Below are 27,935 nucleotides of genomic sequence, written 5' to 3'. Positions count from 1 at the left end.
TTACACGTTACACTTGACATTACATAAATATCCTTGATGTATTTTGAAAAGAATTTTTTCAAATAAAGTGGAGGGATAATTTTGTAATTTCATGTGGAATATGTAACCCAATGTATATTCTTCTATGTACATGTAGCATTTTCCTTTTTCTAATATCCTCAACTATTATAAAATAACATAGAATAGAGATGAATCTTGAATGAAACTCTAGCTGCATTAATCAAAAGCCTAATCCAGGGGGTGGAGCAGCAGGAGGCAAGATAAAACTTGATTTTGAATTGAAATTTGGCCCCGCATACACGTAATCCAATTCTATTTCCTCTAAATTTTCCTGCAATATTAATTTCATAAATTCATTTCTTTTTAAAGAATGGATCCAAAATATATAAAAATAAAATAACAAAAAATGGCAAAAGCATGAAACTGAAATTAAACCTGCTCCACGGAAGCATTCACAACTTTTTCCCGGCCATAGTAATCTGCCATTTCTCTCGAAAACCCTATTCCAAGAATAAATATTAGTTTCAGATTTACGACAATATTTAAAAAAAAACGGAGATTTGCGACGATCGCGAACAAGAAAAAAAAAAAAAAAAAAAGAAAGATGGTACCATTGGAGATTAGGGTCATGACTACAATAACTGCGAAGAGAAGAACTCGGGGCAAACAAATTTTGGTCATGTTTTATCTTTGAATTTTTTTTTAATGGGAAGCTTTCTGAGTTCACTAGCAGTGGAAGTTGAGCATGATCCTATATATAATCTCGAATAATTAATGTGTCTTTTGTTTTTCGGGATGAAAAAAAATAATCATTTAATTAACATCAGAAGTCGTCGAGTTCATGCGTGTGTGTGATGGGTTAAGTAGTTGTTACGTTTTCACTTTTTAATTTAATTTACTCAGTTTTTAAAATTTAACTGTTTCCCGATTTCGGGGTCAATGGAGGAGAAAATTTAGGACTTGATTTTACAAATAAGGTACCGTTTGGTTACATATATATTATTAAAATACTAACTTATTTTATTCAATTACGTTTTTTTTGTTATAATATTTATCTATTTATTAATTATTTATCTTACATCAATCAAATCATTAATTATTTATTTTACACAATCAAATCTTGAATTTAAATTACTATATTATCTTTTATAAATAATATTATTTCTTTTAAATTAATTGTGCGACCACCCCGTCAAATATTCTCAGTCTCTTCTTCTTATTCCTATTTTATTAAAAATATTTAATTTTTAAAATAATTTTAACATTCTGTCCCTTTTAGTTTAGCCAAAACATTTCACAATCCTAATAATTTTTTAAATACGGGTTGTTTAATTTAATAATTTTTTTTTTTTTTGTAAAACAACTATAAGTCCACTCGATCTACATGCACAATTGTTAACTAAAAATTGTTTTATTATTTTTTTTATTATTATTAATTTATTTATTTTAATAGTATTTTTACAAATAAAAATAATAAAATTTTGCCCCCTTCCATGCAATTTTCCTGTCTCCGTCCTAATATGAGACCGACCGTCTTACAACAAATTTACTAATCTATGTCATGCAATTTCTTGTTTTCACCCCAGCATGAGACCGTCTCACAAAATATCTATTAATCTTTACTAAAAAAACAAATATTTTTTTTAGAACTTAAAACAAATATTTTCAGGAAAACAAAAATTCCAACCCAAAAAATATCTGGTAATGTGCAAGTGGTGTTTTGTGATCCATTGTTAAAAAAAATTAGTTGCCTCTGTTATTTGTACAAACCTTGCTACACAATCACTAAATACTAATTCATCAGTCGCATAAAAAGTCAACGATTATCATTCAAGTGATCGTTGACTTCGAGCTCTGAAACCCAACAACGTGCACACTGATTTGAATCTGATGAAGGAACATAATTTCATCAATATAATCTTTTTGGGAAAAGATAAAAGTCAAACACCTCAAAGTAAATCAACCTCAAACGTGTCCACCATGTATATATATGATCTATATATAAAAAAATAATTTAGGTTTCGTTTAGATAAATATTTATAAAATGTATTTATAAAAATGTTTTTTTTTTTTCAAAATTCCAGAAAGTTATATTCAAGGCTCAAATTTGCTAACTCAAATTCCTTTCCATGTGATTGTAGGGGCGAAATGGTGAGAGTTGACTTCAAACTCCAAAGCTTGATTTATGTAAAATTTCGGGAAAATAATTTGTTTCATTATTTTTCTGCATCAAAATGATGCAAATTTCGAAACTATTAAAAATTTGTTGCAGTCAAAAGGGCAATAAGTTGTTAGAAAAGTAATGGAATATACAATTTGGATAATGTATATTCCATTCACCAGTTTGAAAATTTTGGGGATAATAAGAATTTTTTGCAAATTATTTTAGAATTAGTGAACGTGCGTCATACTAGTTATTATCCTATCCTATAAAAATCCGAAATTTCAAGAGATTTGAGTCTAAATTCAAAAACTACTCTCTGCTCAAACATACACCAAACATATACCACAGAAAAGAAAGAAATCTCATTCAAGAAGAAGGTGCATTCTGAGATGACCTGATAATGCATAAGATGAAATTGTCAACATTGCTCTTTATTTTTACGCCTGTTTCACTCAAAACATTTTTTTCTAGCTCTAAGTATCTCATAAACTTATGCACAAAAACAGTGAAAAGACGAACTACCACTGCAATCTAATCTATTGATTTCATTCAACCCGAGCTTGTGTGACGCACGGAGTTTGAGATGGACTAGCTCATGAGCTCTCCTGAAAGGTTAATGCCCTGGACAGTGCTGCCGGATTGGCATGTAATACTGAGGAGGATTCATGAACATTAGATTTTTCATCACGGTTTGATTGGCTTTGGAAGGGCTTGAAGAGTCGAGCTCCACCTGGAGAATCAACAGAGTCATGCTTTATCCCCAATGTTTCCCATATAGAACTTTTTGCTGCTTCCTCTGGGTCATCAATTCGCAAAGTTTTCGGAATCCACAGACTCTTTTCGGAACTGCTCTCCTTTTGTGTCTCTGCCACATTTCCATTCGATTTTAGAAGGTTGTCATCTCTCGAATGCTTCCCCAGAGTAGGAGAATATGGATCAGTTGAACTTCGAGGTGTGTCACATTGACTGGAGGTGGGCATTGGCGGAAAAACCCAAGGAACATTCCATGCACTGGGTACAGCACAACCCCAATATGGTAGCGTTGTAGAAAAGAATGGCACAGGAAAACTAGCAGGACCGAAAGTAGGTGGAGATATGGGAGAGCGCCAAGGATCAGAGTGCCATGGAAAAGGCCAGGGGGCTCCAGGAAAGCATGGTACTTGTGGAGGAACAGGAGGAAAATTTGAGGTCGATTCTGGCAATACAGATTTACCTCTGTCACCCGTTGAACTTGCAGTACTAGTGAAAGTTCCAACCGAGGGATCATCTCGGTTCACTTTACTTCCATGAGAAACGGATATATTCACTTCAGGTACATGGAATCCATTTCTTGCACTGTTAATGATTGACTCATCAGCAATACTCAAAGCTGAGGACATTGATTCACATAGAGGTGCATCTGAATTAAATGTAAGGACAGTGCTGTTATTGGGGTTCAGAGCGGCAGGCTGAATTACACTTGTTATATCCACTTGGGCACTGTGAAGAGCTTCTCGAACAGTTAGATGTCGGAACTGGGACACAGTATTCTTGTTCTTACGGCGGCCAGCACCAACTGGAACATTCCTCATTGTCCCACCAGCTGTCCAGTATCGGTGGCAATTCTTGCAGAAATGCCTAGGCTGGTTGACATTGTAATTATTGAAATAACAGAACTTGGTATCCATGCTATTACATCGTGGGCATGGAAGTATCTTGTCTGGCTTCTTTAAGGTTTTATCCTGTGAGTTACAGTTACCTGCCCCACTCTGGTCTTCTTCAGTTTTGGGGGTTTTCTTAGCCACAACACCATCATCAGCAGAAGGTGTCGTCGAGTCCTCACTTATTGGTGGGATTCTGTTAGAATCTTTTAACTTCTCTGACATCAAAGGTTGGCCTAGATCTCCATCTTTTGCTGCATCTTGTTTCGTATCTGACGGACTCTGCATGCTCATAATGATCACCCATAAGAGAAATGATATGGAAATATTTTTCTTCTATAGTAAAATTTATATATCAAGAAATAAGGAATGAAGAACAACCATCATGTGTCAACACGGACGGTTTCAAATTCAGGCGAGACATTGAATTTTAACTGTAATCTTTTTTTCAAACTATAATAAGTCAAAAGACTGTAACGAATCCGCCCTTATGCATTAATCATTTAAGCCGAATAACGAGAATTCCGGGACACATTAAACTTGGGCAAGAAGTAAACTGAAACTCCTCAAACTGTATAATGCAGAGATACAAAAGTACACATCCATGAAGTGAAAAATCATGGATTCATCTCAATAAGAATCAATTCAACCATCTGTTACGCAACATATGAATCATGAAGCATGAAATATTTTATTATCCTTATCATACAAGTGATTTCCATGAAATAAATCTACAGTAAATATTCAGCTCCATGCTTGAAGATTTATTTTTGGGAAAAAGTGGCTTTTTGCAGAGAAATACAAGCAGACATCTTCCAAGTACAAATGAAGAAAATCCGAAAGGCCATGAGCAAAATTTCATTTTCAAATTCCTTGAAAACTATTGTGCTATCCCAATCAAGACCCCAGCTCCCTTTTAAGCAATAATAAATCCCTCTACTTCATTGCTCAGCCAAATAATTCTTCCAACCAAAATCATAAAACAACTGACACAAATTAAGTTCCAAAATTCACATCCTGAAAATGGAATCAAGCAAAAACCTTCACATCAATCTTAACAACAAAATCTTTTTACTTCTACAAACTATAGCATCTAGATTACCTAAATGAAAGTTCAAGCCGAAACCTACCCTGGAAGTCTACAAAATCTTGCAAAATAACCAAAACTAAATAGACCCATTGTATTTCACACAGAATCAAGAAAAGGGTCGTCTTCCAATTCAATTCAGTCCATACCTTGGTTGATTCTTGCTCCACAGCATCTAAATCCAAGTTCCTATCTTCAAGCATTGAATCAGAAGAACAAGGGGGATCTTGTTGGGAAACATCCGCTTCAGCTGCAACAGAGGACTGTGTTGGAACAGGCAAAGACGTTACAGCTGGGGCGGCGGCGGCGGCGGCCTCCTGTACTTCAATGGTCTTACCAAAAAGTTTTATCTTGGGGTCTTTTTCTACGAACATATTTCCTCCTTCCTCTCTTTCTTCTCCTCTTATAATCCAACTACATAATAAAATTCAGCAAAATGAACACAAAAAAGAATAAAATTTGCAAAGGGAATAGAGATTGGGAAATATGACAGAACGCACATTGAGTGCTAGTTTGGGTCACAAAGTAGCTTGTTAAAGAAATACCTAACTACAAAAAGTAGCTTCAAAAATAAAATATATTTGTGAAGAAAAATCTTTTTCTTTTTAAGTGAAGTATTCAAAAATATCCCAAAATACCATATTTTATTTGAAAAAAAAATAAAACTTCCATTATATGGTTATCTTGTTTAAAAATTAGGATAAAATGCATAATTTGAAGGAAGTGGTGTGGTAGACAAGAATGGATGAAGCTGCCATGTCAGCAAATAAAAATGAATTGAGAGCCACAAGTTTATATTGAGATCTTGTCACCATCTCTTTCTCTTTTCCCTTTTGTTTTCTTTCTTTTTGATTCTGTTGTGCTAGAGTGGACTTTACCCTTTAATCTCATCTGACTCAGCCCTTTCTCTTTTCCTTTTTTAAACTCTCTTTTTTGTATTTTCTTTCAAAAAGTGGCCTAACTTTTTGGTCTTCTAATATTTTCTCCCTCTTTTTTCACTATTATTACTATATTTTATTCCCATTTTTGTGGTTGGCAACGCAAGTTTGTTAAGGTTAAAAAATAAAAGTTCAAGAAAAGCGTGGCCACGCCATCAATGCGTGTGGAATCGGATATAACTATATGGTTCATTAATATGGGAGTTTTACGCCAATTGCTATGAATAATTTACAACATTTACTAATACTCTACAAAACCAGAATCTTTGAATTTGACGCCATGACTTTTTTGAGAAGCTACCTGCCTGCAAGGTTTACCTGATGTACATAGTTTTATCGATTATATAGTGCACACATATATATTATTATATAAAGTTTTACATCCAAAATTTGTACATATCGTTAAATGATCATCATCTTAGATAATATAGTTAATTAATACGAAATGAAAATTATATAAACTCTTAAATTTAGTTTTATCTTCTTTCATTAATACTAGCATAATCGCACACGTGTTGCGTGTGTATAAAATCATATAATATATTTAATATTGTATGTTATATATAAATATTATTTTTTCAATAATATTTAAATTTATTTTTTAACATTTATAAAATAATATAAAAATAAATTTAAATTTGTTTTTATCAATTTATCTTATCTACAATGTTTAGTTGAGAAAAATATGAAAATTTGAAATTTCAAAATTTCAAAAATAAAAATAAAATTGTTATATTTATGTTACATAAGGGCAATTTCGGCAATTTAAAAGATGATGTATAAGGGGGAGATTCTTTATATATAGGGAGTGATGTATGATTCATTTTAAGGTATAACTAGTATTTTACTCGTGCGATGCACAGACTATATCTCATGTTAATATGATTAAATTGGTTGATCATATGAAATTTTTTTACTATTAAACAATTTTAATTTTAAAATAACTAATAAGAATAACGTGAAAAATACTTTTAAAAACTATAAAAAAAAATTAATAAAAAATATGTCGTGCGATGTATGTGATGTTATTTTATATAATTAATGATAAAAAATAGTAAGAATGAACATTTGAACGAATAATTGAAATATAAATTAATTAAATTAATTATATGTTATACAATTAAAAAACAAACAAATTATCTTATAAATTTTGAAAAACATCCTTGCTCATCAAATCTTTGAAATTCTTGAATATCATTTGACGGAAAACTATCATTTTCTATCTCGCCGACATTTGTTTGATTGATGAGATTAATTTTGTATTTGTTTAACGTGGTTTTGCATTTCATTTTATGTTGTGCAACGATAATATTTTTGATAGCATAAAGACGATCTTCTTTTAATATTAACTTCAATTTGTCGACGACACCATATTTTATGGTTGCATATGCGTGTTCCCTGAAAAATCAAAAAAAAATCATAACAAATCGAAGTTAGATAGAAGATAAAAATAAATCACAGAAAATTTGTGTTTACCTCAACATCTTGGAGTAAGCATTCCATTGTGGGGTTATTTTGATATGGAGTTAGATCGTAACAACGTATTAACCGTAGTTTTAACGCCCAATTCCAATGTGAAAGATCTAGTTCACAAATAACTTTAAACAAAGGTGCCATTTGGTGCGTACCGAGTGGTGACTATTTGATTGCAGTTGAAATGTTAACTATATTTATACATTAAATATGATCAAATCAAGATTGTAAATGTTCAGTGTTTTTGTTATTCGAGTAAATTTTTAAAAAATACTTCTCAATTTTTTTAATAAATTGTTTTTTGTTAAGAAAAAAATATAGAAAGACTTCCTAAAAATTATCTCCAACAATGCGTAATTAAACAAAGTTGGGCCGAAACCGTTTATTTCTTTGTCAAGTTGTCATCGTCATCGTATGCTTTTGGGCTTCGTTGTATTTAATCTTTAAATGGTAGCTTTGCGCTCGTTTGAACCACATACCAATTATGTGGTCACAATTTGTGTTTCCCATATGCTTTGCATGAATGAATAGATGTCTACCAATTGTTGGTTTTCTGTAAAGTTTCATGCATATTCAATTATATCTATAATGTGTTTATTGTCTGGATTCCTTATATTAGTAGCTTTCAAGATATCTAAGATAGTGTTTAAAACTTTTAAAAATATGTGATTATCGATTTTTTGTTAACAAATTTATTAAAAAAATTCATAACAATTTATTTTTAGAGGTTGCAAACACTACCTTAAAATCTTATTTGCGTGAGTTGTTAGTTATATATATTTTCTTGTGTCCAACCCCCCGTCCCGTTGTACATGAAAAAGTATGTTTATGGCTCACGAGAGCAAGCTTAGTTGGTTGAATATGTAAAATTTGAGGTTAAATGTCTCGAGTTTGAATCTCACAAAAGCTTTCTTTACTTGAGCTTACATGCATTATTTTGTAGATTTACCTGGTGCTGATTTGCATATCCCGAAAAGTAGCATCGGTTTCTCATAATATATTTTTTTCATATTAGCTTTATCTATATACTATTATATAATAGTTCCAACTGTTTTTTGTGTCTCAAATTACACCAAAAATTATTTTTATTTTACCCCTAAATTTAAAACACCTATTTTTTATGTTAGATCTTAACTGACTAAATTATTCTCACTTTTCTCTAACAACTTTATCTCATTTTCTCTCTATCTCATTTTTTAAATTTCATCATTTATCAATTCTTATTAAACTATCTACATAATTTTTTTAGAACTTCTCTCTATTTTATATCAACATTTTATATTTTTAAAAAATAATTAAATTTTCAAGCACGTGAAAATCACGTGCGATGGTTGCTAGTATATATAAAATATGTATGTCTATGGTGTGACAAAAATTGATTATTTTTAAGCACAAATATGGAAATTAATTGTCGATTTTTTAAAATTATTCGAACTAATTCATTCATTATGTATCATGATCCGATCCTAACAGGATCCATGAATCATGATACAAAATGTTAAAAAATTTCATGTAACTAAAAACTATTCTAATTTCCATTCCCTTTGACAGTGTACGGAAGATAATTAAAATGGAAAGCAGAATATAGCCCAAGTTGCGAAGGTCCATATTCTAGGCCCAACCAAATGACGTTCTATGTAATTGGGTCAGAGGATTCTAAGGGGAGGTGCTTAATTGTTTTTTTAATTAAAAAAAACACAATTTAATTTTAAATTTTCAACAACTATAGCTGGAGCATTTGGTTAGAAATAAATGAACTTGTACATGATGGTATGGTCATGACATCAAAGAAAGTTGTATCTAGAGCAAGCTTCTTATGTAAGTAATATCCCAATTCCCACGTCTATCAAACAGTAGTCTCACCAAAAGCCCCACTTTCACCTCAGTATGGCAAAATCTTGCATAAGTACTTATGGTAGCAAGGGAAAGAATGATGATGACATCTCAATAACATTGACACCAAGTCATACTCAAGACCAACGTTAGAACTGTGGCTAAATTTGTTACACAATATCTTCATTATGAAGATGATGAAGCTATAATAGCAGAGCCGGCCTTGGGGAGGGCTACCAGGGCTTTTGCCCAGGGCCCGAAAAAATTGTAAAAAAATAGGGGCCCAAAATTTCTAAATATATATATTCTAAAAAATAATAACACAAAATATAAACCCATTATATTATATCTTTTTTTTGAGAATATTATATTATATTTTAAGCCTTAATATATTACCCAATCTCGATCTTTCTTCTCATTCTCAACAATCTGTGCGTGAAACTGAATCGAAGAGAAACTCTTAACCCTTAGTCCCTTACGGCCTTTTCTCAACAATCTCAGTGCGTGAATACTGAAGAGAATTGCTTTAAGCCTTTAACGTCTGGCGCCTATCGGCACAGGTATATACTAATTAATGTGGTTTTTGTCCCTTAATTTCTTTGATAAGTGATCATATTTTTCAAAATAATACTTTGATCAGATTCTTAAAACTTACAGTCTTCAACTTCAAAAAGTTTGGGTTATTAGGTCTTAAAGAAGTGGACATTGTTCTTGGGAAATTGAAGAGTAGGTTATTTTGAATCTATATTTAGGTTCTTGTATGATGTTGCAAAATTGGTTCATTGGATAAGGATGATTTGATGAGTTATTGTATGAATCTTGAAAATATTTTAAAAAACAGTTACTCTTCTGATATTGATGCAAAATATATGTTTTCAGAACTATAAATTTTGCAAGTAATGCTATCACGTGAATCTTATTAAACAAATCAACAATAGTCTTCCATTCAAATATTAGAGTTTTTAAAAATAATGGATATGTTTCCAAATGGGATGATTGCTTATAGGATATTATTGACAATACCCGTGACAGTGGCATCTACCAAAAGAAGTTTTTCAAAACTAAAATTAATAAAATCTTACTTATAGTTATGGACTACAATGACTCAAGATAGGCTAAATGGATTGACAATTTTATGCATTGAAAAGAATATTTTGGAATACATTAAATATGATGATATTATTGATGATTTTGCCTCAATAGTGCTTTAAGATAACACTTTAAATGAGTTACGTACTTCGATGTTTTTTTTGTAGGTGCATGTATTATATAATGGATGTAGTAAAAGTTTTTTTTGAAAGAAGTGATGCTGGAAATGAAAGATATATTATTGATCAAAAAATAAAAACACAATTTATAGTTTCGTCCAAAACCTTTAAAAAACAACGACCGGTTCTGTTAATAATAGTTTCATCCATTCACTTTCTCGGATTGAGATTATCACATTTTCAAAGTAAAATATCGTCGCACAACCAATATGATTGCTCATTTCTTGGCGTCACATCTCATCTTGATTCGTGGGAATACTACCAAGCACGTGGATATATATAGATCACTGTGTACATGCGCCCAGACACGGATCTACAGTATGGCGTGGCCCCCCAATTTTTTTTTTAAATTCTATTATTATATATGATTTTTTTTTTTATATAGTACGTATATATATAAACAGTTAACATTAACTGCAAGTAAGATGAGTAGCTTAATTGGTAGGGTAATGGTTATATTTTAAAGGTTCGAGTTTTTTTACCTTCATTTTAAATTTTATTTATTATTTTTAAATGGTTTAATAGGCCTATTGTTCTTAATTTAATAGGCTTATTGTTGGTTCGAGTCTTTCTAACTTCATTTTCAATTTTATTTATTATTTTTAAATGGTTTTTTAGGCCTATTGTACTTCAATTTTAATTTTATTTATTATTTTTAAATGATTTAATAGGCCTTTTGTTCTTAATATAATAGGCTTATTTACTTAATTTAAGAGTGAACATTTCCCATAAATCGAAACCTAAATTTCTAAAATTTTATTTTCAAGCATTATTTTTATATTGAAAAAGATATAAAAATTAATAAAAATAACAATATTTTTTGGACTTTAAATTATATTTTAAAATAAAGTGTAAAATGACAACAAAATAAAATTTTATTAAGTTAAAATTTGATTTCGCTAGTTGAAACGACCCTAACTCTATAATAAATAAATATGCGGAAATTTTTTTTTTTTTTATACTTACTAAATAAAATATGTACATATATGCCCATACATATATGCACAGAATAAAAATATTTAATATGAATAAACAATTAAATACTTAAATAAAAATGCATTCTTAAAAATATAATAAATATCTGAGTCAAACATTAATTAAAAATATACTGCATAAGTAAATAAAAGTTTGCATGCACTGAAAATATTAAATAAATATTCTAGACCCTCAATCACTGAAAATAATAAAAATGTATCATGCTGACAAAAATATTAACATGCATAGCGACTCAGAATATTTCACGGTCACGGGGCCACTGCATGCATGCTCATACGTCCTCGCCTCCGGTGGGTACAATGTCATCCTCAACGTACTCACCTGCACCATACCAGTGTAGTGAGCCTAGAGGCCCAACATGCTAACATAACAAGGGTTTAAAATAATTTAAACCAATTTAATACTAATACATACATATACATGAATGAGCATGCTTAAAAATTACATAACATAACTTACTTAAATAAACATAATACATAACATAATACATAACATTATTGAGCAATTTATTTTCTAACATAGCATGGTTGTATCCGTAGTGTAACCTTAAATCATACATTAAATACTGATCAGCGTGGAAACCTACGTACGTGGCCGGTGACGAGTCACCTCTTAAATTGGCAGTAAACTGCCCTTCAATCATATGGGGACGAATCCCCCTTAAATTGTCACACTACTTCAACTTCCAACATAAAATATTTTTATTGCTCAACTTAAACATTAAATCATGCATAAAATATTATTTCATGAATGCATGTACTTGAATAAAATGTGTGTCCATCATATATATTTAATTTAATTTCTTATTAACATATAAATATTAAAATAACTCAAATGCATAAAAATAATTAAATATATAATCAGGACACATGCAAATTTTCTCATGGATGGTTCTGGACTGCTGGCCCTAACACTCAAGCCCATTAACTTAAATCTGGCCCATTAACATACTTAAGCCCAATATCTTAAACTTTAAGCCCAAATAATTATTCTAAGCCCAATTAAATTAATAAAGCCCATTAAAATTACACTAAGCCCAATAACACTTAAACTGGCCCAATGGGCCCAAAAACCCAAAGACTGGCCCAATAACTTTTATGGGCTCAAAAGCCCATAAAATTGATGGACTAACTTAATTAAAATTTTAAAAGACCAAATAAAATTATTTGGGAGTCCAAATAATTTTATTTCAATTTATTGGACTCAAAAACACATAATTTTGTAAAATACTTTAAAAATAAAATACTCGAGCCCGGCCCACCAAACTCGGACCCGAACTCACTGACCCGACCCACTACCAAACCGATCCGACCCAAACCCCATAACCCGACCCGGTTCACTGCAGAACCCTAATTCCCGAACCCCTCTCCCCTTAGCCTCTCGGCCGTGAGCAGCAGGCCATCTTGGCCTGCTGCCGGCCGGCTCCGGCCGCCCCTGGCCGGAGCGCCGCCGCCCGGACGTAGCCCACGTCCGGGCGGACCTAACCCAGTCGGGCCCCAGCCCCCATGCAGCCAGGAACCCTGACCCCGCAGCCCTGAACCCGTAACCCTAATCTGTGCGCCTCCATGGCCGAATGGATGCAGCTCAGTCCTAGCCTCGTTCCAGCCCAAACTGACCGACTCCGACCGACCCTAAGGCACTCTAGGGTCCCTCTGGACCGAGCCATCAGCTGTACACATCCATGAAATAAAAAAAACGTGAATCATGAAGCAAAGCATAGCAAAAGTCGAACCCTTCAACCAATTTCTGAAATAATTCGAAAACTTTAATGCCTACACCATTAACACGATATATATATCTGATTGGTACAAACAAATTGAAAGAAAATCATGCCTTTCACCGTAGAAGTCGATTAGCACGCACGTAGGACGTTTCCGGGACGACGGGACGACGAGTAAACTTGAAGCTTCGAAGAAAAATGGTTATGGAGTCTAGGAGGTGCCTTGAACCGATGAAGAAGATGATGATGGGGTGTCGGCTGCTTGGGAGGAAGGAGAGATGTCGGCTAATGCTAGGGTTTTGGGTAGAATAGGTTAAATTTTTGGTTTAATTAAAATATAAGCTAACTAATTAAATAAAGAGGTTTTAAAAATAAATAATAAACAACTTAAACTCTTAAAAATCTGATAACCTAATTAAGAATCTCGAAATATAATTTTAGGGAAATTTTAAAAATACTAAAAAGTCAATGTTTTGACTAATTTTAGATAAAAATGACCCCTAAAATTAAATAAAATTAAATACTTAAAATTTTGGGATAATAAAACTCAAAATAATATTTTAAGGCTCCAAAAAGGCTCCTAAAATAATTTGGGTGGAAAGTTGTCATCTCGTCCGTCCATGGTCCCGTCTACGCGATTAAATAATAAAATACTAAAAATCATAAAAAAATCACTAATTATGGGTTAAATGCTTAAAAATAAATTAAATCATGCACAAATAATTCACATAATTATTTAACCCATGAATCATAAATTTAAATAATTAAATATCCTAATTATGCAGGCAGATTTATGTAATTAAAAATACCGGGTGTTACAATTCTCCCCCCCTTAAATTGAATTTCGTCCTCGAAATTAAAGTACTTACCCGAACAACTCCGGGTAGCGAGTCCTCATATCAGCCTCGGTCTCCCAAGTAGCTTCCTCCTCCGAGTGATTCAGCCACTGGACTCTGACCATCGGTATTACCCGCGTCCTAAGCCTCCGCTCCTCTCTAGCCAAAATCCGCACTGGTCTCTCCTCGTAAGCAAGATCTGGTGGCAACTGTAAGGGCTCGAAATCCAACACATGCGACGGGTTGGAGACATATCTCCGAAGCATGGATACATGGAAAACGTTGTGCACTGCCGCTAGCCCTGGAGGTAGAGCTAAACGATAGGCCAACGTGCCAACTCGCTCCAAGATCTCGAATGGCCCTATATATCTCGGATTAAGCTTGCCCCTCCGTCCAAAACGCGCTACTCCCTTCATAGGTGACACCTTCAAGAATACGTGATCACCTACCGCGAACTCCAAATCGCGTCGTCTGGCATCCGCATAACTCTTCTGCCGACTCTGCGCAGTCCTCATCCTATCTCGAATCTGCGTCACGATGTCAGCTGTCTGCTGCACAATCTCCGGGCCCAACAAAATCCGCTCACCAACCTCATCCCAATGCACTGGAGATCTGCATCTCCTCCCATAAAGTGCTGCATAAGGAGCCATACCTATAGACGACTGAAAACTGTTGTTATAGGTAAACTCCACTAATGGCAGTCTAGTCTCCCAAGATCCTCGAAAATCGATGACACAAGCTCTCAAAAGATCCTCGAGAACCTGGATCACTCTCTCGGACTGCCCATCTGTCTGGGGATGAAATGCTGTACTGAACAAAAGTCTAGTCCCCAAAGCTGTGTGCAGACTCTTCCAAAACGCTGAGGTGAATCTCGGATCTCTGTCTGACACGATAGACACTGGTATGCCATGCAGTCTAACAATCTCTCTGATGTAAAGCTCTGCATACTGTGTCAAAGTGTAGTTAATCCTTACCGGCAAGAAATGAGCTGACTTGGTGAGTCTATCCACAATCACCCAAATCGCTGTACACCCTCTGGTACTCCTCGGTAAGCCAACTACAAAGTCCATCGTAATATTCTCCCATTTCCATTCCGGAATAGGGAGAGGTCTAAGAAGTCCTGCTGGACGCTGATGCTCTGCTTTGACTTGCTGACAAGTCAAGCACTCTGACACCACTCTCCCGATGTCACTCTTCATACCGGGCCACCAATACAATAGCTGCAAGTCTTTGTACATCTTCGTACTTCCGGGGTGAATGGAGTACGGAGATGCGTGAGCCTCTGTCAAAATCTCAGCTCGCAACTGATCGACGTTCGGTACCCACATCCTCCCACGGTACTGAACGATGCCATCCTCCACTGTATACAAGAGATTTCCTCTAGCCTCATCTCTCTGTCTCCATCGCTGTAACTCCTCATCAGTGGACTGCCCCTCTCTAATCCGATCTCGCAGAACTGGCTGCACCGTCAACACTGACAAGCTCGGTGCATGGCCACTCGGATAGCACTCCAAACAAAATCTCTGAATCTCGGTCTGTAGTGGTAACTGCACAGTCAAACATGATACCACTGACGACTTCCGACTCAAAGCATCTGCCACTACATTAGCCTTACCCGGATGGTAGCTAATGTCACAATCATAGTCCTTCACCAATTCCAACCATCTGCGCTGTCTCATGTTCAACTCCTTCTGGGTGAAGAAGTACTTGAGGCTCTTGTGATCGGTGAAAATCTTGCACTTCTCGCCGTAAAGATAGTGCCTCCAGATTTTCAAAGCGAAGACCACTGCTGCCAACTCCAAGTCATGCGTCGGGTAGTTCTGCTCATGAATCTTCAACTGTCTCGACGCATACGCAATAACCTTACCACACTGCATAAGCACTGCGCCTAAACCAAGTTTAGACGCGTCGGTGTAAACCACTAACTCCTCATGTGGTACTGTCATCGCTAACACTGGTGCTGTAGTGAGTGCTTCCTTCAGCTGATCGAAGCTCCTCTGACAGTCTGAACTCCATATAAACTTCGCATTCTTCTTGGTCAAGGAAGTCAAGGGTACTGCAATAGAGGAAAAACCCTTGATGAACTTCCTGTAGTATCCGGCCAAACCCAAGAAACTGCGAATCTCTGAAGCATTCTTCGGAATGCCCCAATTCTGCACTGCCTCCACCTTAGACTGATCGACTGCAACTCCATCCCTCGAAATAATGTGGCCAAGAAATGCCACCTGCTCAAGCCAAAACTCGCACTTGCTGAACTTGGCATACAACCGATGCTCCCTCAAAGTCTGCAATGCGGTCTGAAGGTGCTGTCTATGCTCCTCGATGCTCCTAGAATAGATCAAAATATCATCAATAAAGACTATGATGAACTGATCCAGATATGGCTGAAAGACTCGGTTCATGAGATCCATGAAAACCGCTGGAGCATTGGTCAACCCAAATGGCATCACTAAGAACTCGTAATGCCCATATCGTGTCCGGAAAGCAGTCTTGGACACATCTGCATCCCTAACACGCAACTGATGGTAACCAGATCGCAGATCGATCTTGGAGAACACTGAAGCTCCCTGCAACTGGTCAAACAAGTCCTCTATCCTTGGCAGTGGATACTTGTTCTTCACTGTGACTCTGTTAAGCTCTCGGTAATCGATGCACAGTCTCATACTGCCATCCTTCTTCTTCACAAACAACACCGGAGCTCCCCAAGGAGAAAAGCTAGGTCGAACAAAGCCTTTCTCTAACAACTCCTGAATCTGCTCCTTCAACTCTTTCATCTCGGTAGGAGCAAGTCTGTACGGTGCCTTAGAGATAGGCACGGTGTCTGGCACTAAGTCAATACTGAACTCCACCTCTCTCACTGGTGGAATTCCTGCAACATCCTCCGGAAAGACATCCGGAAAGTCACGAACCACCTCTAACTCTGATAATGATCTGCTAGATGGCTCTGAAGTCGTGACAATACTCGCTAGAAACCCCTGGCAACCCCATCTCAACAACTTCCTCGCCTGAATATAGGATATCACCTGAGGAATATCACTGCTCTGAGATGCATAAAAAGTGAACGGGTCACCCCCTGTAGGTCTCACTGACACTGATCTCCGACGAAAATCAATCGAAGCTCCATTGACTGTCAACCAGTCCATACCCAAAATAAGATCAAAACCACTCAAAGGCAAGACTACTACATCTGCTCGAATGGAGTGTCCCTGCAGCTCTAACTCCAGTCCTCGAATAACCTTCGAGGTAGACATAACCTGCCCTGACGGCATAGTAACATCATACCCACTGTCACTACTCTCAGGTGTGATGCCTACCCGCCGGATAAACTCCAGGGAGATAAACGAATGCGTAGCCCCTGAATCTAGCAACGCAAACGTGGAGTTGCCTCCAACTAGAATTCTCCCTGCACGCAGAAAATTCCCAACAGTTTCATACCACTTCTAATTTTCCCAAACGAGTCACTACAAGTTCTTAATTCTAATCACAAGTAAAACATGCTTCCTATCCTAACATGCAGTTAAATGACCCAAATAACAAGAATTTCAAATTAAATACTAAATCTTTAACCAAAGGAGAATTTATGAAAATACTAGGGATAGGATGTACCGGTGATCAAGGAGGTGTCAGGATCGACCTCCTCAGCCTGCATCACGAACACCCTACCAGCGGTGTTCTTCTTCCTGGGGCAGTTAGCAATCTGATGCCCCGGCTCTCTGCAGTGGAAGCAAACTCCTGCTCCCAATAGGCAAGGTCCCGAATGCATCTTCTGGCACTTCGGGCAAGTGGGATGAGCTATGGCATTAGGGGCCCCGCCCCTCTGCTGCTGCTGCGGCCTCTGCTGCTGTGGCCTCTGCTGCTGATTCGGGCCCTTAGCCGGCCCTGTATACTGCTTCTTCGCAGGTGGCTGCGAAGATGGTCGCTGATATCCTGTCTGTACAAACTGCCTCTTGCCCTGCTGCTCTCTCTGGATCGCTCTCCGACCCTCCTCAGAACGCAAGGCCCTGCTGACTGCAGACTCATATGTAAACACGTCTGCCATGCGCACGTCATGCCTGATCTCAGCCTTCAGGCCCTCAACAAACTGTCGCAGCTTCTCCTGCGGACTATCGGCAATCATGGGCACAAAACGACAGCCCCTCTCAAACTGGCTTATGTACTCCACCACAGATCTGTCCCCCTGACGGAGACTCATGAACTCTCGGATCATGCGACTGCGCACATCCTCAGTGAAATATTTGGCGTAGAAGATACGCCTGAACTCAGCCCATGTCAGAGTAGGTAGATGGACTCCTCGTACTGCACCTTCCCACCATGAGGCTGCATCGCCTCGCATCATGTAAGTAGCACAGCTCACCCTGTCGGCGTCTGTGATCCCCATATAGTCAAAGATGGACTCAAGTGAGCGAATCCATCCCTCAGCCACCAACGGATCGGTGGTCCCCAAGAACTCCTTAGGCCCCTTCTTCTGGAACCTCTCGGCGACGTCCTCCTCGTGGGACAGTCTGGGACGGGCTGCCTGCTGCTCCAGCAAGGCAGTAATACCCGCCATCATCGTGGCACTGGCCTGCTCCAGTGCTGTCATGGGGTGCTGCTGAGGTGGCGGTGGAGGTGGAGGTGGAGGTCCCCCACGTCGGTTCACTGGTCTGGGAGGCATTCTGCACCACCACATATTTATTTACGTAAATCGCCTTGCATAACTAAGTGTTTAAAAATTAAGGCTAACTTAAATTCTAGAAATTAAATCATGCTATAAACATTTAAAACTTACAGACCGGTAGCGTGGATTTCTGAGCTCGCATAGCAGTAATGACCCCTCCGAGAACCGTGCTTTGATACCAACTGAAACGACCCTAACTCTATAATAAATAAATATGCGGAAATTTTTTTTTTTTTTATACTTACTAAATAAAATATGTACATATATGCCCATACATATATGCACAGAATAAAAATATTTAATATGAATAAACAATTAAATACTTAAATAAAAATGCATTCTTAAAAATATAATAAATATCTGAGTCAAACATTAATTAAAAATATACTGCATAAGTAAATAAAAGTTTGCATGCACTGAAAATATTAAATAAATATTCTAGACCCTCAATCACTGAAAATAATAAAAATGTATCATGCTGACAAAAATATTAACATGCATAGCGACTCAGAATATTTCACGGTCACGGGGCCACTGCATGCATGCTCATACGTCCTCGCCTCCGGTGGGTACAATGTCATCCTCAACGTACTCACCTGCACCATACCAGTGTAGTGAGCCTAGAGGCCCAACATGCTAACATAACAAGGGTTTAAAATAATTTAAACCAATTTAATACTAATACATACATATACATGAATGAGCATGCTTAAAAATTACATAACATAACTTACTTAAATAAACATAATACATAACATAATACATAACATTATTGAGCAATTTATTTTCTAACATAGCATGGTTGTATCCGTAGTGTAACCTTAAATCATACATTAAATACTGATCAGCGTGGAAACCTACGTACGTGGCCGGTGACGAGTCACCTCTTAAATTGGCAGTAAACTGCCCTTCAATCATATGGGGACGAATCCCCCTTAAATTGTCACACTACTTCAACTTCCAACATAAAATATTTTTATTGCTCAACTTAAACATTAAATCATGCATAAAATATTATTTCATGAATGCATGTACTTGAATAAAATGTGTGTCCATCATATATATTTAATTTAATTTCTTATTAACATATAAATATTAAAATAACTCAAATGCATAAAAATAATTAAATATATAATCAGGACACATGCAAATTTTCTCATGGATGGTTCTGGACTGCTGGCCCTAACACTCAAGCCCATTAACTTAAATCTGGCCCATTAACATACTTAAGCCCAATATCTTAAACTTTAAGCCCAAATAATTATTCTAAGCCCAATTAAATTAATAAAGCCCATTAAAATTACACTAAGCCCAATAACACTTAAACTGGCCCAATGGGCCCAAAAACCCAAAGACTGGCCCAATAACTTTTATGGGCTCAAAAGCCCATAAAATTGATGGACTAACTTAATTAAAATTTTAAAAGACCAAATAAAATTATTTGGGAGTCCAAATAATTTTATTTCAATTTATTGGACTCAAAAACACATAATTTTGTAAAATACTTTAAAAATAAAATACTCGAGCCCGGCCCACCAAACTCGGACCCGAACTCACTGACCCGACCCACTACCAAACCGATCCGACCCAAACCCCATAACCCGACCCGGTTCACTGCAGAACCCTAATTCCCGAACCCCTCTCCCCTTAGCCTCTCGGCCGTGAGCAGCAGGCCATCTTGGCCTGCTGCCGGCCGGCTCCGGCCGCCCCTGGCCGGAGCGCCGCCGCCCGGACGTAGCCCACGTCCGGGCGGACCTAACCCAGTCGGGCCCCAGCCCCCATGCAGCCAGGAACCCTGACCCCGCAGCCCTGAACCCGTAACCCTAATCTGTGCGCCTCCATGGCCGAATGGATGCAGCTCAGTCCTAGCCTCGTTCCAGCCCAAACTGACCGACTCCGACCGACCCTAAGGCACTCTAGGGTCCCTCTGGACCGAGCCATCAGCTGTACACATCCATGAAATAAAAAAAACGTGAATCATGAAGCAAAGCATAGCAAAAGTCGAACCCTTCAACCAATTTCTGAAATAATTCGAAAACTTTAATGCCTACACCATTAACACGATATATATATCTGATTGGTACAAACAAATTGAAAGAAAATCATGCCTTTCACCGTAGAAGTCGATTAGCACGCACGTAGGACGTTTCCGGGACGACGGGACGACGAGTAAACTTGAAGCTTCGAAGAAAAATGGTTATGGAGTCTAGGAGGTGCCTTGAACCGATGAAGAAGATGATGATGGGGTGTCGGCTGCTTGGGAGGAAGGAGAGATGTCGGCTAATGCTAGGGTTTTGGGTAGAATAGGTTAAATTTTTGGTTTAATTAAAATATAAGCTAACTAATTAAATAAAGAGGTTTTAAAAATAAATAATAAACAACTTAAACTCTTAAAAATCTGATAACCTAATTAAGAATCTCGAAATATAATTTTAGGGAAATTTTAAAAATACTAAAAAGTCAATGTTTTGACTAATTTTAGATAAAAATGACCCCTAAAATTAAATAAAATTAAATACTTAAAATTTTGGGATAATAAAACTCAAAATAATATTTTAAGGCTCCAAAAAGGCTCCTAAAATAATTTGGGTGGAAAGTTGTCATCTCGTCCGTCCATGGTCCCGTCTACGCGATTAAATAATAAAATACTAAAAATCATAAAAAAATCACTAATTATGGGTTAAATGCTTAAAAATAAATTAAATCATGCACAAATAATTCACATAATTATTTAACCCATGAATCATAAATTTAAATAATTAAATATCCTAATTATGCAGGCAGATTTATGTAATTAAAAATACCGGGTGTTACACTAGTAATGACGAATCTCCTTGGTCCTTGAAATTCTTCAAACTTTTATTGTTATACAAAAAAACATATATATATATACACTGTGTATGTGCATTATTTATTTATTTATTTATTCACACTCCAATATATATTCATTGATTTTGAGATCTTTCTTTCTTTTACATTTGCTCAAGGTTCGTGTCTTCTAGTTCTCAAATTTTTTCTTGTTTATATTTATCACACACAAATACAAAGTTTTATGAAACTAATGAACGAACTACAATTCTGAAAGAGCGAAAATAAAGACTCTCATTAGAAATTGATAGCTCCGTCATCATCGCACAATGTCATCACCTAGTATGCGGCTCCCTCAAATTTACAATTCTGAATCCGCCCCTAATGATGTGCCTATATACACTTTCGAAGCTACCAAGGTCCAAGGATCCGTGACTAATATATAATTGGAGATCGATGTTACACTCCATAAAAAAAACGGAAAATATCAAAACTAGAGCAATATCCAAATGGTTCGATTCCTTTGCTCTCAAGCGACATCGAATCCAAATCTCTCTCATATTGGATAAAATTTATGTCACTGTATTACAAGCAAACATAGTTGCTGAATAGTTGGATTTTAATCCGCCACTCTAATTGGAAATGGAATCCATTTTATATGAACCATACACAACGGCCCACAAAATCCAATAAGAAAAGAAGCTTGAGGTTTTAATTTTACCGTGTCTAATTTATGAGCCATTCGCTTCATCATATTGCGATAAGTAAACGATAATTAAAAAGGCATAATGCAACACAAGGTAGAATAGAAGGTATGAGACTGTCTGTAATGACATTGACTTCATTGCGTCTCGTCTCTGCTTCTCACAATCACCAGCCGGCCGAGATTTATTGTTCTCTTGCCTTTGGATCTCCATTTTTTAATCTCTAATAATCTGTAGTTAGATTTTTTGTTATCCTTGATCATATCGATTTAGCAAACGTGGGACGATCTTGAGTTGTTTCATGAATAAAGATTGGGTGGCCACCGACGAATTTCGATCGTTTTGTTCGTTGAAAACCAAATATCTCGCCGATTCTTGAAGTGGGTTGATCTGAAAATCTACTGTTTGGTTGTGGGTCTGATTAAAAATTTGATCTTGATTGGTTGGTTCTTGAGTGAGTCGATCTAGGGCTTGATTCGGTGTAATCACAATCCAAATGGTCTTTTTTCAAAGCTCGATTTCGGCTGAGCAGCATATAGAGATGGCCAAATCTGTGAACTCAACCGACCCTTGCTTGAAACTTCGGCAAATCAACCAGTTCCACAAGAACAAAAGGATATCAAACGCTACGAATCAATTGAACATCCCTGCTTGTGAGCAATCTCGCTCTGCTATAATTGATGTTGTAATCTTGATTGCTGTTGTAGGCGCCTGTGGATTCTTGTTCTATCCTTATGCGCAGATTTTAGCGCGTAAAGGTATTGAACTTGGTGAAGAAGTTGTAGATGTTGTAACTGAGGAGATTGTTCATTCCCCTTTGTTATTTGGGTGCTTAGGACTTAGCATTTTATTCTCAGCAATGGCACTTGTGGGGATCATGGTGTGTACAGATAGGAGATGTGGTAAAAATGGCTGTCGTGGTCTGCATAATGCCCCCGAATTCGATATTCAAATAGAGACAGAGGATTGCCTCAAGAAACCTGAGTATCTAGAAAAGGCTGCATTAAACAGGGGACTGTTTGAATTGCATCGTGATCACCATAGAGAATTGGAGGCAGAGCTGAAAAAGATGGCTCCACCTAATGGGAGGGCAGTTCTTGTTTTTCGAGCACGGTGTGGGTGTTCTGTTGGCAGAATGGAGGTTCCGGGACCGAGGAAATCTCGAAAGGTAAAGAAATAGTGTCAATAGAATCATTAGGATTTTGTTCAGTAACGAAGTGGCTATAGCAATGAGATATATTAAGTCAGTCTCCATTGAACACAATATACATTTGAATAAGCTCATCAAGACCTATTGGAATAAGTTATATGAACAGTATAATATACAAACTGTTTATTTGACGATTACCTGTAACATTCTAAAACCATTTTCTGTGATATTTGATAGTTCTAATTTGTTTATCTTTACTGATACTTGATTGCTTTGTGTTTTGATGATTTTTGAAATGTGAAACAAAGATCTAGTGAGCGCATACCTTTGTTTTTTTGTTTTTTTTATGGACTCTTAGGGAGCTTTTTAATTCTCAGGACTTCAAATCTTTTAATTCAAAAGTGAGTTTCATCTATCCACAGGACAAATAAGTACATCCTCAAGTTTCTAAAATACAAAGTCTGAAATATTCAAAAAGTATTTTGAGACAAACCCGGTGCAAGATTGGTGGATTCTTTTATTGGTTTTTGCATTGGTTTGTGTTGAGTACCTACAAATACACAGCCACTGATCTGAAAAGATTGGATTATCAACCTCTTAAATTTTTGGACAAGGAAACCAAATTGCAGATAGACTTACATAGATGATACACCTTAGCACTTTGATAGACATAAACTTGATACACGAGTGGAGTAGTGGACCAACAAATGTATTTAAAGGAGCCATAAAGTAAAATAAAGGATCTCTGTTTGATGTGCATCCATTCAGACTTTCAGTACCTGTAGGGGAAGGGTTCGTGCTTGGTGGCTGGGAGTTATATGAGCAGTAATGTCCACGGCTCCATGAGAATACATGGGATCTGCTCCTTCCATTCTTTCTTTTTGTTTTTTGGCCTCTACTTTTCAAAGTAATAAGGTGGTTTTATGGGGTCCTTGGATGCAGCTTACACAGCAATGGTTCGATGCCACTGGTCAAGCGATCTAGGAGGGAATAGTAAAAGATAGAGGGAAGAACCGGGGTAGAGAGTTATTATTGGGTCGCAGAAGAGGGGACATCCACATTAGCTAAGCCCTACCTTGTGACTAGGTTTTATATGGATTCATATTTTGTTTAGGCACATATATTCAACAGTACCATTTTAGGTTTGTGTTTCAATACCATGTCCTTACTTGGTTCAAGCCATCCAATTTGGTTTTTTGAATTCCCTGTTGCTGCGAGGAACAAAGGAGCAAATACAATCAATACCTCCATTTACGTCGTTCTCAGCTTCTTGTTCTTATTCCTAAATCTTCCCTGTGTTCCCAATGTTTTGCGCATCCCAGGCGAAACATCAAGAACTCTTTCTGTTGAGCCTTATGTTCATACGACTAATCAAAGTCTTTGTCTTGTGAAGAAAGAGGACAGAATCATTGATCGATCCCATAAACGATGTCTTGTAAAATAAACCCATTGAACTCAAGCTCAGGCAGTTCAAAGAAATTGACAAAGAATATTACTTTTCGTTCAGACACAAATGGGCTTTCAAGTTTGTATGTATTGCTGATTGTTTTTATCGGGTTTACGTAGCCTAATTGTACAAGTATGCTATCATATATAAAACGGATTTTAGGAAGGAACAGACACATTCTTTTCATCGTGCAATCAATCAAAAAAATACACGTTCAAAACTTGAAGTTGCCTGTCCATTCATACCACAGATCAAATACTCTTCCACTTTGTCACGCAAGTTAAAACCATCTGTGTCCCTGAGATAAATCTAGGATCTTGGACAAAATTTTAATGAAATTCCATCTTTTTTCGGACAAACAAATTAAGGTAGCAATATTCCTTCGCTTTGCAATATATATGGAATCCAATCTTTATTATAACAAATTTTCAATTATCTCATCCAAAGCGGTGTAAGTCCCAACAACTAGAATTACACCACCTACCAACACAATCACCCATATCGAAGCCATCTCAAACCCAAATCTCCGATAAGCTCCAGAAATCTTCAAGAAGCAAACACAAGGCAGTATAATTGAAGCTGTAACACTCAAAAACGCGCCAACAAGTGACATGAGGTATCCGAAAAAAGGGACTGCTACGGCTACTGTGATCGTGCTTAGTACCAATCCGGTTCTAATAACGATGCTAAGTCCTCTATTAGGGCTCGATGTGAGATGACTTTCAAGTGCACTTATGACTGGCTTTAGCATCAGAGCATACTTAGCGAATGGATTCACAAGCGTAGTGTAAATTGCTACTTTCGAGCTGGTTTTACTTGTCGGAAGATTTAGCGTTACTTGAGACTCTACATTTGAACCGAACATCATGTACCCCAAAACCGCCATGGATGCGTAGCTAGTTGTTGTAACAAGAAAGCAAACGAGCATGACCTGCGATTAAAAGTCCCATTTCACTACCATAAATATAAACTAAACAGAGAACTCAAGTAATCAAAGCTGAAATCTTTGTGGCTTACCTTAGAGAATTTCTTTTGGTCTTTCATAGAATTATACAATGCTGGGAAGACTGGATGAGCACAATAACAGAAGGCGTAGAGGCTCACAGCAATGGGAAATCCTTTCAAATTTACAAAAGTCCCCTTTCCGCGAAATCCGATTCCATCAAACACAGCAGCCCATAGAACTGAACCAATGAGTACAAATGAAGCCATAACTCCTGTAGCAGATATATAGGACAGAATGCTCATGTTGTTTAACCAAACAGTGGGAAGTATAAGGAGGCCTATTATTACAATAAAGCTTTTCCTTCCACCCAAAACGAACCCGCCAATGTTGTACTCTATGTCAGGAAACAAGTCATTCAAATTATCTCCCTCTAATATCAAGAAACCCGTTGCCACCAAGTAGAGCTCGATGTTCGTGGCTATGGATACAATTGCTCGTCCTTTAGACCCGAAAGCCCGGCCACCGATATCGGAAAAGCTTCTTATGCTTTTATCCATGTCTAAGCATCTTTGAATCAACAAAGCCGTGTAGTAAGTCGAGCCCGCTATAAGGAAGAAAAATATCAAACTAAACCAGCCTCCCGACGATACTGCATGAGGAAGTGATAATATTCCCACACCTGAGAAAACCAAAACCAAAAGAAAAAGTGGCAAGAATTAAATGCACTGAAACAGAGTGGTTTTTATTTTTATTTTTCTTGGAAAAAACTTTGTCGAAAAAGTTCTCAAAATATGATCTTTGTGAGATGAATTAACAGCAAGTTCATAATCAATCCAATGAACAATCGATTTCGTATGTATCTCAACAGTTCAAAACTACCTCTCCACGACTCAAAAAAAAAAAAATCATCGTTATATATATATATATTCGGATTGGTACACCCTCATTTTTTTTAGATGTTCGCGCGAACTATCACGAGAAAAAACCAAAAAAGTTATTGATAGATCCACATGTTTTTTTGTCAGTAAGATGTTTGCGAATATCTAGTGTTTTTTTAGAATGATGTTCGTACGTCTGAAAAAAACATTAAAAAATAACACTAAAGAAGTGTATCTCTCCGGTGTAGCTAGGGGTGATTTTTCGGTATACCTTGGAAAAAAATTAATACCGATACCAATAGAGAAATTTTGAAATTTAGGTATGAAAAAAATTCGGTATGCCAAAAATTCGGTATTTTGATTCGTTATAACATAGAATATGTCACATATCCGATAACATTTTTTAGTAATATGTCGAATACAAACGTAGAGGAAAGAGTTGGCTAGGAAAATATTCTCATAGAGACACGTGAAAAGACCAGAAAACTACGTGTAAAACTTTGATTCCGCCACCCAGAAATTCAGTAATTCCTCTTGATTCTCGCTTTGCTCGGCCAAAGTTTGGATCCAGGCGCAACCCACGAAGAAACACAAGAACGAGATCGAAATATGCAAGTGAAAAAATACCCGATAATGCATTGACGCTATTGAAGCAGGTTTTGAAGAAAGACGTAGAGCCTGAAACGAAGCCATGATCGTCGTCCTTACCGTCGACTACTCCGTCTCCGTCTCCGTCCAAGAGCGGCACGAATATAGTTCCGCCGCCGTCTCCGTCGCCGGCTTTCATCGTATTATAATTCTCCTTAGAATGTGTGGATACCTTATTATATATCACATTCACAGGGCTTAGCCGGAGTCATACGGCTCCTGAGAGTAGATTTATAGTAGGGTTGTGCTTTTTATATTATTTTTTTATTTATTTATTATTATTTTTGAAATAAAGTATTTATTTATTATTTATTAATATTAATTTATGATAATAATAATAATATGAGCAAGTTGCAATTTTGGAGTTTTATATTTGTCATTTTGTGATTTTAGTTTTTATAATTTTTATATTTCAGTTTTAGTTTTTTCATTTTTTGTAATTTTTATTCGAAAATGCTTACGTAATATCATAGACGTCAGCTACGCATTGGAATTGCATTGGTTCCATATCAGCGTCACATTGAAAAATGACTAAAATTGTCAAAAAAAACAAAGATAACACACTAAACCTGAAATTTAAAAACATAGAAAACCGAAGTGGCAAAGTGACATATATACGGGACCAGAATAACAAAATTCATTAATAATTGTTACCAATATAAAAATACATTGTTTTGAGGTAGACATGCACTTGTTACAATTGACTGACTAGGTAAAGAACTTCATTTTTGAAGTCACGTGA

General features: G+C 36.5%; 3 protein-coding genes and 1 long non-coding RNA gene across 7 annotated transcripts; 1 reads left to right on the top strand and 3 right to left on the bottom strand.

Moving 5' to 3' along the window:
• Nucleotides 1–125: 125 nt before the first annotated feature.
• On the bottom strand, nt 126–707 carry LOC140859826 (uncharacterized). The gene is made up of 3 exons (XR_012143543.1): nt 612–707; nt 436–500; nt 126–331 (listed from the first exon to the last, which is right to left on the bottom strand). It is a non-coding gene; the product is annotated as an uncharacterized lncRNA (long non-coding RNA).
• Nucleotides 708–2,529: 1,822 nt separating this feature from the next.
• On the bottom strand, nt 2,530–5,872 carry LOC140864206 (cyclic dof factor 2-like). 3 transcript variants are annotated; one of them, XM_073268208.1, is made up of 3 exons: nt 5,770–5,872; nt 5,041–5,305; nt 2,530–4,086 (listed from the first exon to the last, which is right to left on the bottom strand). In XM_073268208.1, exons 2-3 carry the CDS (start codon nt 5,263–5,265, stop codon nt 2,758–2,760), a joined length of 1,554 nt encoding a protein of 517 aa, XP_073124309.1. In that variant the 5' UTR covers nt 5,266–5,305; nt 5,770–5,872; the 3' UTR covers nt 2,530–2,757. The 3 variants fall into 3 exon arrangements, with proteins under 3 accessions (XP_073124309.1, XP_073124311.1, XP_073124308.1); XM_073268210.1 differs by lacking the exon at nt 5,770–5,872 and adding an exon at nt 5,704–5,718; XM_073268207.1 differs by lacking the exon at nt 5,770–5,872 and adding an exon at nt 5,437–5,584.
• Nucleotides 5,873–22,188: 16,316 nt separating this feature from the next.
• LOC140865730 (uncharacterized) lies at nt 22,189–23,526 on the top strand. The gene has a single exon (XM_073270467.1). The coding sequence runs from the start codon at nt 22,621–22,623 to the stop codon at nt 23,302–23,304; it is 684 nt and encodes a 227-aa protein (XP_073126568.1). The 5' UTR covers nt 22,189–22,620; the 3' UTR covers nt 23,305–23,526.
• Nucleotides 23,527–24,906: 1,380 nt separating this feature from the next.
• Nucleotides 24,907–27,392, bottom strand: LOC140866153 (amino acid transporter AVT1J-like). 2 transcript variants are annotated; one of them, XM_073271059.1, is made up of 3 exons: nt 27,254–27,369; nt 25,739–26,346; nt 24,907–25,652 (listed from the first exon to the last, which is right to left on the bottom strand). In XM_073271059.1, the coding sequence occupies exons 1-3, from the start codon at nt 27,330–27,332 to the stop codon at nt 25,137–25,139; spliced, it is 1,203 nt and encodes a 400-aa protein (XP_073127160.1). In that variant the 5' UTR covers nt 27,333–27,369; the 3' UTR covers nt 24,907–25,136. The 2 variants fall into 2 exon arrangements, with proteins under 2 accessions (XP_073127160.1, XP_073127159.1); XM_073271058.1 differs by having other exon boundaries at nt 24,912–25,652; nt 27,173–27,392.
• Nucleotides 27,393–27,935: the final 543 nt, after the last annotated feature.

Source organism: Henckelia pumila, chromosome 4 (assembly GCF_033568475.1).
Source record: "Henckelia pumila isolate YLH828 chromosome 4, ASM3356847v2, whole genome shotgun sequence".
In the NCBI taxonomy this organism is placed as follows: domain Eukaryota; kingdom Viridiplantae; phylum Streptophyta; class Magnoliopsida; order Lamiales; family Gesneriaceae; genus Henckelia; species Henckelia pumila.
This window is presented reverse-complemented; position numbering and strand designations above follow the sequence as displayed.

What these genes read in the sequence shown, in the direction of transcription:
- LOC140864206 (XM_073268208.1), bottom strand. Translation starts at nt 5,265, where the DNA reads ATGTTCGTAGAAAAAGACCCCAAGATAAAACTTTTTGGTAAGACCATT. An exon ending in TGGAGCAAGAATCAACCAAG is followed by an intron (nt 4,087 to 5,040) that starts GTATGGACTGAA and finishes ATGAGCATGCAG; the next exon opens with AGTCCGTCAGATACGAAACA.
- LOC140865730 (XM_073270467.1), top strand. Translation starts at nt 22,621, where the DNA reads ATGGTCTTTTTTCAAAGCTCGATTTCGGCTGAGCAGCATATAGAGATG.
- LOC140866153 (XM_073271058.1), bottom strand. Translation starts at nt 27,332, where the DNA reads ATGAAAGCCGGCGACGGAGACGGCGGCGGAACTATATTCGTGCCGCTC. An exon ending in TAGCGTCAATGCATTATCGG is followed by an intron (nt 26,347 to 27,172) that starts GTATTTTTTCAC and finishes TGGTTTTCTCAG; the next exon opens with GTGTGGGAATATTATCACTT. An exon ending in ACCAAAAGAAATTCTCTAAG is followed by an intron (nt 25,653 to 25,738) that starts GTAAGCCACAAA and finishes TTTTAATCGCAG; the next exon opens with GTCATGCTCGTTTGCTTTCT.